Source organism: Cyprinodon tularosa, unplaced genomic scaffold (genome assembly GCF_016077235.1).
Source record: "Cyprinodon tularosa strain WSP-4 unplaced genomic scaffold, ASM1607723v1 ctg1122, whole genome shotgun sequence".
NCBI lineage: Eukaryota > Metazoa > Chordata > Actinopteri > Cyprinodontiformes > Cyprinodontidae > Cyprinodon > Cyprinodon tularosa.
Genome location: NW_024037919.1, coordinates 48199 through 60388, shown reverse-complemented (window position 1 = coordinate 60388; position 12190 = coordinate 48199). Strand labels below are relative to the sequence as shown.

The following is a 12190-nucleotide window of genomic DNA, read 5'->3' as shown; positions in this document are numbered from 1 at the left end:
ATCCTTCAGCAGCCTGTCTGACCTTCTGTCGGGTTAGTTGAATATAGAAATGGAAGTCTGTCTCCTGTGGCGTTGACCCATTCCTCCGTTCCGTCCGCTCCAACAGGACGAGGACATGGCTCTGCAGCAGGAGGATGATGAGGACGACATGGTGGACGTGATCTGGCGGCAGCTCACCGCCTCGTGCCCCTGGCTCGGAGATGCAGGCCAGCACGTCACAGACGGACTGATTGGGGTCTGGAGGAGGGTGGTGGACCGGATCTTCGGGCTGTACCGTGTCTCCTGCCACGCCTATTTCACCTTCCTCAAGCTGAATGCAGGACAGGTGAGACTTGGCGGTTAGTGAAGGTTCTGGACCCGGGTGCTGGTTCTGCCCGGTTTTACCGCCATTGTTTCCTTTTTAGGTTCATGTTGACGAGAACGACCCAAAGCTGCTGCTGTCCTGCCAGGGCGGCAAACAGAGCAACGATGATGTCATCGTGATGGCGACGCTGCGTCTCCTCCGGCTGCTGGTAAAGCACGCTGGAGAGCTGAGGGAGGGGCTGGAGCTGGGCTTGGCCTCCACCCCCACCGCTCCCTGGAGGCGTAAGTACTGCAGCCATGGAGCAGTGAACCCTTCATGTCGGAGCCTCATCATCCTCTTCATCCTCCCCAGGCATCATCCCTCAGCTGTTCTCGCGTCTCAACCATCCAGAGGCCTACATCAGACAGAGCATCTGCAGCCTGCTGTGCCGGGTGGCCCAGGACTCCCCCCACCTAATCCTCTACCCGGCCATTGTGGGGTCCCTGTCCTTAGGAGGGGAGGCTCAGAGCGCAGGTACTCCCCAGCTCCTGCAGGCTGATGGCATCCAATGCTACTTTCAGACCGCACGCAGCAGAACCATTTAAAATGGCTGAAGCATCTTTGCTGCTCTAGCTACGCGGTGGTAAAGTGGGTCTGATGCGCGTTGGGCGGAGCTACCCTATCCTTTCTTTGCCTGGAACAATGGCAGCTATATTTGCTGTGATCAGCGGGTAAAAAGTAGTTTGAATCTATTTTATTTAGGTGAGAAAGTCCTCCTGAAAACAGATTACCATCCTGCATTCAAAGGGGTTTTACTCTTATTATAATAAAACTGAGTTCAGTAGCAGCAGACTCTTGTCTGGAATGTACATTACTCGCATTTTACTCTCATTTGCCTAAAAACAGATTGGTGCAAAGGAAAAAAATAAAAAATAGCATGGTTATAGCAAGGAGGTGTAATGTTAGCATGTTAGCATTAGTAAGTACGGCCAATGTAGGCATTAGGACGGAGGGCTAATGTTAGCATTAGTAAGGACGGCCAATGTTGGCATTAGTAAGGACGGCCAATGTTGGCATTAGTAAGGACGGCCAATGTTGGCATTAGTAAGGACGGCCAATGTTGGCATTAGTAAGGACGGCCAATGTTGGCATTAGTAAGGACGGCCAATGTTAGCATTAGTAAGAACGGCCAATGTAGGCACTAGTAAGGACGGCCAATGTAGGCACTAATAAGGACGGCCAATGTTGGCACTAGTAAGGACGGCCAATGTTGGCACTAGTAAGGACGGCCAATGTTGGCATTAGTAAGGACGGCCAATGTTGGCATTAGTAAGGACGGCCAATGTTGGCATTAGTAAGGACGGCCAATGTTGGCACTAGTAAGGACGGCCAATGTTGGCACTAGTAAGGACGGCCAATGTTGGCACTAGTAAGGACGGCCAATGTTGGCACTAGTAAGGACGGCCAATGTTGGCATTAGTAAGGACGGCCAATGTTGGCATTAGTAAGGACGGCCAATGTTATCATTAGTAAGGACGGCCAATGTTGGCATTAGTAAGGACGGCCAATGTTGGCATTAGTAAGGACGGCCAATGTTGGCATTAGTAAGGACGGCCAATGTTGGCATTAGTAAGGACGGCCAATGTTATCATTAGTAAGGACGGCCAATGTTGGCATTAGTAAGGACGGCCAATGTTGGCATTAGTAAGGACGGCCAATGTTGGCATTAGTAAGGACGGCCAATGTTGGCATTAGTAAGGACGGCCAATGTTGGCATTAGCAAGGACGGCCAATGTTGGCATTAGCAAGGACGGCCAATGTTGGCATTAGCAAGGACGGCCAATGTTGGCATTAGTAAGGACGGCCAATGTTGGCATTAGTAAGGACGGCCAATGTTGGCATTAGTAAGGACGGCCAATGTTGGCATTAGTAAGGACGGCCAATGTTGGCATTAGTAAGGACGGCCAATGTTGGCATTAGTAAGGACTAGTAAGGACGGCCAATGTTGGCATTAGTAAGGACTAGTAAGGACGGCCAATGTTGGCGTTAGTAAGGACGGCCAATGTTAGCATTAGTAAGGACGGCCAATGTTAGCATTAGTAAGGACGGCCAATGTTAGCATTAGTAAGGAGGGCCAATGTTAGCATTAGTAAGGAGGGCCAATGTTGGCATTAGCAAGGACGGCCAATGTTGGCATTAGCAAGGACGGCCAATGTTGGCATTAGCAAGGACGGCCAATGTTGGCATTAGTAAGGACGGCCAATGTTGGCATTAGTAAGGACGGCCAATGTTGGCATTAGTAAGGACGGCCAATGTTGGCATTAGTAAGGACGGCCAATGTTGGCATTAGCAAGGACGGCCAATGTTGGCATTAGCAAGGACGGCCAATGTTGGCATTAGCAAGGACGGCCAATGTTGGCATTAGCAAGGACGGCCAATGTTGGCATTAGCAAGGACGGCCAATGTTGGCATTAGCAAGGACGGCCAATGTTGGCATTAGCAAGGACGGCCAATGTTGGCATTAGCAAGGACGGCCAATGTTGGCATTAGTAAGGACGGCCAATGTTGGCATTAGTAAGGACGGCCAATGTTGGCATTAGTAAGGACGGCCAATGTTGGCATTAGTAAGGACGGCCAATGTTGGCATTAGTAAGGACGGCCAATGTTGGCATTAGTAAGGACGGCCAATGTTGGCATTAGTAAGGACTAGTAAGGACGGCCAATGTTGGCATTAGTAAGGACTAGTAAGGACGGCCAATGTTGGCGTTAGTAAGGACGGCCAATGTTAGCATTAGTAAGGACGGCCAATGTTGGCATTAGCAAGGACGGCCAATGTTGGCATTAGCAAGGACGGCCAATGTTGGCGTTAGTAAGGAGGGCCAATGTTGGCGTTAGTAAGGAGGGCCAATGTTGGCATAAGTAAGGAGGGCCAATGTTGGCATAAGTAAGGAGGGCCAATGTTGGCATAAGTAAGGAGGGCCAATGTTGGCATAAGTAAGGACGGCCAATGTTGGCATAAGTAAGGACGGCCAATGTTGGCATAAGTAAGGACGGCCAATGTTGGCATAAGTAAGGACGGCCAATGTTGGCATAAGTAAGGACGGCCAATGTTGGCATTAGTAAGGACGGCCAATGTTAGCTTTATTAAGGACGGCCAATGTTAGGGGGGGCCAATGTTTGCTTGGTGGCAGACGTTTTCTCAGAGGCTCTGCAGGATGGTCTCGTTTCTATAGCTTATAAAACTCCAAAATAGTTTTAGAAATTCTTTGATCAACATTCATTCATCCAGCTGCTCATAGCTGGAATATGGAACCAGTGAAGATCTACTGGTTGATGTCTCAACAGGGACCAAGATGCCGCCGTCCCTGCCGGCCTTCCTCGGGAGCATGCAGGGGGAGGAGGATGACGAGGAGGAGGAGGAGGAGGAGCTGCAAAACGCAGAAGTGGGAGGAGCTGCAGAAGAGATGGCGACCTGTTCCAGCCAGGACCAGGCCATGATGCAGGACTGTTACAGCAAGATAGTGGAGAAGCTCTCCCTTGCCAACCCGACCATGGTGCTGCAGGTAGAAGAGCAGCTTTCTAATCTTCATCCCTGCATGTTTATCCTCTATATTTCACATTTAGCTCTCATAATAAAACTGTTGTAAACTGAAAAATTTGTAAATACAGTTAAACATCTTTAGAATTGTTCATAATTTTCAACATTTTAGCAGCAAAACAAGGTTCCTGGAAAATATTGTTTTTCTTTCTCATCCCTGTTATGTGGCCATAATGTTGAATTATTATAAAATAAAACAAATGATTAAACATCAGTTTTGATGCATGAGATCGGTAGAATGTTGGAACATTTGGGCTGAGATCATCATTTAAAGCCAACAGCAGGCCAACAGCCTGGAAATGCTTGGACTTTCCTCCTGTCATTCCGCAGGTCTGGAAGCAGAAAGCCGGGTTTCCTCTTTTACCTCTAGATGATGGAGCTCAACGTTCCGACACCTGATTTTAGCGACACAGAGACCGAATAATCTGCTACGTTCATTTTAACACGAGTCAGTCAGAAATACGGACTCATTGGTATTAAATCGATACGATACCTATGATTCATAGCACTGATGCCATTTGCACGTTTGTTTCTGTAGATTGCTGCATTACTTGCACAAAAAGATGAATAATATTGTCAGATTGTTTATATTTGACTTACTTATTTTGATCCTCTTAAACTTCATGTTTCATGCTGAGATAGAAAGAGGCTTTTAATGTTAAGAAGCCCTTTTTTATTCCCAAAATTAAATCCAATCTGTTCCTGGGTTTTTAAAATGCTAGCATAATGATGCAGCGTTATTCAGAGCTGCCTCACTGAAGGTCCAGATGTTCCCTCTGCTCTGGGCCCTGAAGGTCCGGATGTTCCCTCTGCTCTGGGCACTGAAGGTCCGGATGTTCCCTCTGCTCTGGGCACTGAAAGTCCGGATGTTCCCTCTGCTCTGGGCACTGAAGGTCCGGATGTTCCCTCTGCTCTGGGCCCTGAAGGTCCGGATGTTCCCTCTGCTCTGGGCCCTGAAGGTCCGGATGTTCCCTCTGCTCTGGGCCCTGAATGTCCGGATGTTCTCTCTGCTCTGGGCACTGAAGGTCCAGATGTTCCCTCTGCTCTGGGCCCTGAATGTCCGGATGTTCTCTCTGCTCTGGGCCCTGAATGTCCGGATGTTCTCTCTGCTCTGGGCACTGAAGGTCCAGATGTTCCCTCTGCTCTGGGCCCTGAATGTCCGGATGTTCTCTCTGCTCTGGGCACTGAAGGTCCAGATGTTCCCTCTGCTCTGGGCCCTGAAGGTCCGGATGTTCCCTCTGCTCTGGGCACTGAAGGTCCGGATGTTCCCTCTGCTCTGGGCACTGAAAGTCCGGATGTTCCCTCTGCTCTGGGCACTGAAGGTCCGGATGTTCCCTCTGCTCTGGGCCCTGAAGGTCCGGATGTTCCCTCTGCTCTGGGCCCTGAAGGTCCGGATGTTCCCTCTGCTCTGGGCCCTGAATGTCCGGATGTTCTCTCTGCTCTGGGCACTGAAGGTCCAGATGTTCCCTCTGCTCTGGGCCCTGAATATCCGGATATTTTTCCATCTGCTCTGGGCCCTGAAGGTCCGGATGTTCCTTCTGCTCTGGGCACTGAAGGTCCGGATGTTCCCTCTGCTCTGGGCACTGAAGGTCCGGATGATCCCTCTGCTCTGGGCCCTGAAGGTCCGGATGTTCCCTCTGCTCTGGGCCCTGAAGGTCCCGATGATCCCTCTGCTCTGGGCCCGGATGTCCCCTCTGCTGGTCCAGATGTTCCCTCTGCTCTGGGCACTGAATGTTCTGCTGCTGTGTTGGTAGGTTCAGCAGCTGGTGGGCGAGCTGCGCCGCGTGACTCTGCTGTGGGATGAGCTGTGGCTCGGCGTGCTGCAGCAGCAGCACATGCTGGTCCTGAGGAGGATCCAGCAGCTGGAGGACGAGGTCAAGAGGGTGCAGAACAACAACACGCTTCGCAGGTGAGGATGCTGGCAGGTTACCATTACAATCTAGGCCCGGTTTAGGCCCCTGCCAAAAGGGAAATTAGTTCCTGTGGTAGAGTGTCTCCTAAAAGCGTCGACAGTTCTGCAACCCCGCGTTTATGGTCTCCTCTGCTTCTTCTCCAGGGACGAGAAGGTCGCCATCATGCGTGAAAAGCACTCTGCCCTGATGCGGCCTGTGGTCTTTGCTCTGGACCACGTCTGCAGCATCACCACGGCTCCGGCAGAGACGCCACACGAGACCTGGTTCCAACAGACCTACGGCGACGCCATCAAGTCGGCTCTGGAGCGCCTGAAGAACCCGGCCAATCCTGCCAACCCCGCCAGCAGCTGGCTGCCTTTCAAGCAGGTGCTGCTCACCTCTGACCTCTTTAGTTAACTTTGTTAACTCTGGTAAAACTAGTTAGTAGAGCTGTCCCAGTAACCGCTCCCCCAACCTTTCAGATCATGATGAGTCTGCAGCAACGCGCTCAGAAGCGAGCCAGCTACCTGCTACATCTGGATGAAATCAGTCCTCGACTGGTCTCCATGACGACCACGGAGATGGCCCTGCCCGGTGAGGCATCTGCCTCGGACGCCGTCACCATCCAGAGTGTTGGAAACACCGTCACCATCCTGCCCACCAAGACCAAACCCAAGAAGCTCTACTTCCTGGGCTCAGACGGCCACAGCTACCCGTACCTCTTCAAAGGTAGGACACTGGGTCCCCTCAAGGACATCAGGTCCCTAAAAACACCATGTCCTGTAAAAGCACACTGGGTCCCCTAAAAGCACACTGGGTCCCCTAAAGGACACCAGATCCCCACAAAGCAACATGTCCCCCAAAGGACACCATGTCCCCTAAAAACACACTGGGTCCCCTATAAGCACCGGGTCCCCTAAAGGACACTATGTCCCCTAAAGGACGCCGGGTCCCCTAAAGGACACTATATCCCCTAAAGGACGCCGGGTCCCCTAAAGGACACTATGTCCCCTAAAGGACGCCGGGTCCCCTAAAAGCACCCAGTCCCCTAAAGAACACCATGGTCCCCTAAAGTACGCCGGGTCCCCTAAAAGTACTCGGTCCCCTAAAGGACACCATGTCCCCTAAAAGCCCCCGGGTCCCCTAAAGGACGCAGAGTCCTCTAAAAACACCAGTCCCCTAAAGGACGCCGGGTCCCCTAAAAGCACCAGGTCCCCTAAAGGACACTATGTCCCCTAAAGGACGCCGGGTCCCCTAAAGGACGCCGAGTCCCCTAAAAACACCAGTCCCCTAAAGGACGCCGGGTCCCCTAAAAGCACCAGGTCCCCTAAAGGACAGCGGGTCCCCTAAAAGCACCCGGTCCCCTAAAGGACACTATGTCCCCTAAAGGACGCCGGGTCCCCTAAAGGATGCCGGGTCCCCTAAAAGAACCCAGTCCCCTAAAGGACACCATGGTCCCCTAAAGTACGCCGGGTCCCCTAAAAGTACTCGGTCCCCTAAAGGACACCATGTCCCCTAAAAGCCCCCGGGTCCCCTAAAGGACGCAGAGTCCTCTAAAAACACCAGTCCCCTAAAGGACGCCGGGTCCCCTAAAAGCACCAGGTCCCCTAAAGGACACTATGTCCCCTAAAAGCCGCCAGGTCCCCTAAAAGCACCAGGTCCCCTAAAGGACACTATGTCCCCTAAAAGCCGCCGGGTCCCCTAAAGGACGCCGGGCCCCCTAAAGGACGCCGAGTCCCCTAAAAACACCAGTCCCCTAAAGGACGCCGGGTCCCCCAAAGGATACCGGGTCCTCTAAAAGCACTCGGTCCCCCAAATGACACTATGTCCCCTAAAGGACGCCGAGTCCTCTAAAAGCACCAGTCCCCTAAAGGACGCCGGGTCCCCTAAAAGCACCAGGTCCCCTAAAGGACGCCGAGTCCTCTAAAAACACCAGTCCCCTAAAGGACGCCGGGTCCCCTAAAAGCACCAGGTCCCCTAAAGGACAGCGGGTCCCCTAAAAGCACCCGGTCCCCTAAAGGACACTATGTCCCCTAAAAGCCGCCGGGTCCCCTAAAGGACGCCGAGTCCCCTAAAAACACCAGTCCCCTAAAGGACGCCGGGTCCCCTAAAGGATACCGGGTCCTCTAAAAGCACTCGGTCCCCCAAATGACACTATGTCCCCTAAAGGACGCTGGGTCCCATAAAAGCACCGGGTCCCCTAAAGGACAGCGGGTCCCCTAAAAACACAGCGGGTCCCCTAAAAGCACCAGGTCCCTAAAGGATGCCGGGTCCCCTAAAGTGGAGCGTCAGCGGGCTGGACGCTGCAGGCACTCAGAGCATTATACCTTGGAAAGGGTCTGGCTCCACCAGGTTTACATGGAAGCCAGGAGGATGCTCTGATCTCCACATTGGCATGTTTAATTAACTTTATTGAAATTAATCTGCATTGCATTGTGGGGGATGTAGGAAAGGAGTTAGCCTGTTAGCAGCCAAGCTAAGCAGTTTTGAAGTTTCCAGTTAAATGGGTTAAATTGAGGAAAAGTGGATCAGTAGTTCCTGGTTTCCACTGAGATAGATTTTCATTCAGCTCTTCTGAACTGGTTTCAGGTCTGGAGGATCTGCATCTGGATGAGCGCATCATGCAGTTCCTGTCCATCGTCAACACCATGTTCACCAAGATCAACCAGCAGGAGCAGCCGCGTTTCCACGCTCGCCACTACTCCGTCACCCCCCTGGGAACCCGATCCGGACTGATCCAGTGGGTGGACGGCGCCACTCCGCTCTTTGGACTTTACAAGCGCTGGCAGCAGAGGGAGGCGGTGCTGCAGGCTCAGAAGGTGAGCGGCGCCATCCAGAACCTGGCTCAAGTCCAAAGACCGTCAGCCTGGGCTGGAACTTCATCTACCACCTGCTGTCAAGAGACAGAGCTCTGCTAATGTTTGTGCTTCCTCTGACGTTCCTCCGTCCAGGCCCAGGACTCGTTCCCGCAGCCGCAGCCTGTCCCCCCGGTGCCGCGGCCCAGCGAGCTCTACTACAGCCGCATCGGGCCGGCTCTGAAGGCCGTGGGCCTGAGTCTGGAGGTCAGCCGTCGGGACTGGCCCCTCAGTGTGATGAAGGAGGTGCTGAAGGAGCTGATGGAAGCCACGCCCTCCAACCTGCTGGCTAAGGAGCTCTGGTGTTCCTGCACCACACCCAGCGAGTGGTGGCGAGTCACCCAGGTGCATGATGGGAGCTACCAACACAAACCAGATGTTTTAGTTTTAGGATTTGATATTAATGCAGATTAACGGACTGTTCTGGTGCAGATTCTCAGTCATCCAGGTCAGAGTCATTCCAAAAAAGTCATAAAACAATCCACTGGACTTTGTTTCCATGTTTGAAGACATTTCGCCAGTGGCAGCCGGCCAATAGAGGGCGCTAGGGCGCCGTCCCCACACCCAATGACCCTGAATAAGACATTAAGCATTTTATTATTTTTTTATAATATAAATTTTAAATAAAAATTTTAAATATTGCGAAATATATCTATATATTTTTTTAGATGTGCAAAATAAATATTTTATCTTTAATGATGAGTAAAGGGTCGTTCAATTTATCGTCAGATTGGTGACATATTTCCGCCCTAGGGTGCAAAAACCTTTGCCCATTGACTCGTTAAAAGTCGGACATGCGCGGTATTTGCTCTGTAATACAGAGCTGACAGGAAGTGTATTTACTCACCACCTCTCACCATAGCGCAGATGTTTTGCGGGGCTTGGAGACGCATCGGAGAGAAAGAGAGAGAAAAATGGTGCAAGAAACGTCATTTTCCAGGACCAGGTTTAGCTCCAAGGCTAGGCTAGCTGCCTGCAGCGAGGCTAGCTGCCTGCAGCGAGGCTAGCTGCCTGCAGCGAGGCTAGCTGCCTGCAGCGAGGCTAACTGCCTGCAGCGAGGCTAACTGCCTGCAGCAAGGCTAACTTCCTGCAGCGAGGCTAACTGCGTGCAGCGAGGCTAACTGCGTGCAGCGAGGCTAACTGCGTGCAGCGAGGCTAGCTGCGTGCAGCGAGGCTAACTGCCTGCAGCTAGGCTAACTGCCTGCAGCGAGGCTAACTGCCTGCAGCGAGGCTAAGGCTTTATCCTGCCTCCCTGCCTCCTTTTCCAAATGTCAGGATCTGATCCAGCCTGGATAAAGACAGCTAGGACTGATTTAAAGCGCTTTGTAGAAAAGGCAAAGAAGAATGAACAATCTGGGATTCACATTGAAAATAATAGAATATAGTCTACTTTTTCTAGGTGTTTGATCATTTGTATAGTTGTTCTTAAATAAACACATTCTCTGAAAAAAAATAGTTTTTATATATACAAAAATATTAAGCTGACTAATAGCTTCTCCATTATTAAACTGGTTCATTATTTTTTAGGTTTGTGACTCAATATTTGACCATGAAGAACATAGATTTACCTTCAGTAAACCTCAGAAGGGCAAGATTTATGGACAAACAATAAACCTGGACATGAAATGAAGTTTTGTTTTTATAATGATTTTTGTTGTTGGCATTCATATAAATATACTAGTGTGATAACTTAGTATATGTTTGATTGGTTTTTCTATCGCTGCATTGTAGGTTTTTGAGGGGGCTCTTCTGTGTTGGGCCACTCGTCTGTGAAGAGATAGTTTGGTTTCCTCAATATAAAGATCAGAGCATTCCTCACTGCGGCTAACAAAGACGCAATAACTATAACTATTTCTATTTTCTTTTTTTCTAAACTAAAACCAGGCTTTGTTGGGCTGCTGGATAAAACCTGGAGCTCAACGCTATTTCTGACATTTTGAATTGAAAAAGCCTCCTGGATGGAAGAGAAACGTCTTCAAACTTGGAAACAAAGTCCAGTGGATTGATTTTAACTTTTTTGGAATTAATGGACTATAAAACAGTAAAACTACTTGATCTAAAATGATAAACCTCACCAGGAGGTGAATCTGGGTGGAGGAGCTTCATCAGATCATTACTTTATATCCTAACAGTTAATAAAGCAATTTCTGCAGACGGACGAGGAGAAAGTTTTAGTTTCAGACATAATGAGAAAATCACAGCTTTTTTCTCATCCACCGTCTGATTGGATAAAATAATAACCAGCAGATTGATTGAAACAAAGATGATGAACGTCCGCTGATGTGATGCTACTGATCAGGTCAGCCGCAACGTTTTTCAGATCATTGATTCGTTTTTTCAGATATTTTGTCTGGTAGCTGTTAGCAGCAGAGATGTTTTCTCGGTTAGCGCTGCTGCTAACGCAGGAGATTCAGCAGCTCTGGAATAAAAAGCATTTAAACTGATGATGATGATGGTGTGTCCTGCAGTCGTATGCCAGATCTACGGCCGTCATGTCCATGGTGGGCTACATCATCGGCCTGGGCGACCGTCACCTGGACAACGTGCTGATCGACATGACCACCGGGGAGGTGGTCCACATCGACTACAACGTGTGCTTCGAAAAAGGTCAGTTTGACTCGGAGGATGATGATGATGATGATGGTCTGAGGGGAAGCGTGGCCTGGTGGATCTGAATCACTGCTGCCATTTCTAGGGAAGAGCCTGCGGGTGCCGGAGAAGGTTCCCTTCAGGATGACCCACAACATAGAGAGCGCCCTGGGAGCCACGGGGGTGGAGGGGATCTTCAGGCTGTCCTGTGAACAGGTTCCTGCTCCGTCACGTCTCGCCTTCCTGCCCCTTCCCGCCGCCTGCGGCGCCTCTGAGCTCAGCTCTGTGTTTGCAGGTGGTCCAGATCATGCGTCGGGGCAGAGAGACCCTCCTCACCCTGTTGGAGGCCTTCGTCTATGATCCTCTGGTGGACTGGACCGCCGGCGGGGAGGTGGGCTTCGCCGGCGCCGTGTATGGAGGCGGCGGCCAGCAGGCCGACAACAAGAAGAGCAAGAGGGAGATGGAGAGGGACATCACTCGCTCGCTGTTTTCCTCCAGGGTCGCTGAGATCAAGGTGAGCCGACCCAAACGGGCCGTACCTGCCCACAGAGAAGATTCTGACTGGGACCAGCAATACAGCACGTTCTGTCTGTTCTGCTTCCAGGTGAACTGGTTCAAGAACCGAGACGAGATGCTGGCGGTCCTTCCGCAGGTGGAGGAGGCCGTGGACGAGTACCTGCTCCTCCAGGACCTGCTGTGCCAGGGAGAGAAGCTCCAGGCCAAGCTGCAGGAGGAGATGGACTTCCTGGAGGGAGCAGAGAACCGTCCAGACCACATGATCCTGACCCTGGAGCAAAGGTCTCAGAACCGCCCGGATCGGCGTCCTTCTTCACCTTTTGCCGTAGTTAGAAACCCAAACTTTTTAGTATCCAGCCGATTGATTTCCCCGTCTTCACGTGTTCCGTGCAGCTAGAACAGATGCTTTCCCTGCAGCAGGGCTCCGTCCGGGTCTTTAGGACCAGAACGGGTCCAT

The 12190-nt window shown here is 51.2% G+C and overlaps 1 protein-coding gene across 1 annotated transcript in view; it reads left to right on the top strand.

The window, feature by feature from the left end:
* The window catches only part of smg1 (SMG1 nonsense mediated mRNA decay associated PI3K related kinase), an 87277-nt gene that overhangs the window by 55760 nt on the left and 19327 nt on the right, over positions 1-12190 (top strand). The window contains exons 34-46 of the mRNA XM_038300854.1: positions 107-325; positions 405-585; positions 656-817; positions 3629-3846; positions 5636-5790; positions 5938-6160; positions 6256-6502; positions 8363-8592; positions 8725-8973; positions 11097-11235; positions 11324-11433; positions 11513-11731; positions 11822-12015. Coding sequence (XP_038156782.1) covers positions 107-325; positions 405-585; positions 656-817; positions 3629-3846; positions 5636-5790; positions 5938-6160; positions 6256-6502; positions 8363-8592; positions 8725-8973; positions 11097-11235; positions 11324-11433; positions 11513-11731; positions 11822-12015 — 2546 coding nt within the window. The remainder of the gene's footprint in view (positions 1-106; positions 326-404; positions 586-655; positions 818-3628; positions 3847-5635; positions 5791-5937; positions 6161-6255; positions 6503-8362; positions 8593-8724; positions 8974-11096; positions 11236-11323; positions 11434-11512; positions 11732-11821; positions 12016-12190) is intronic.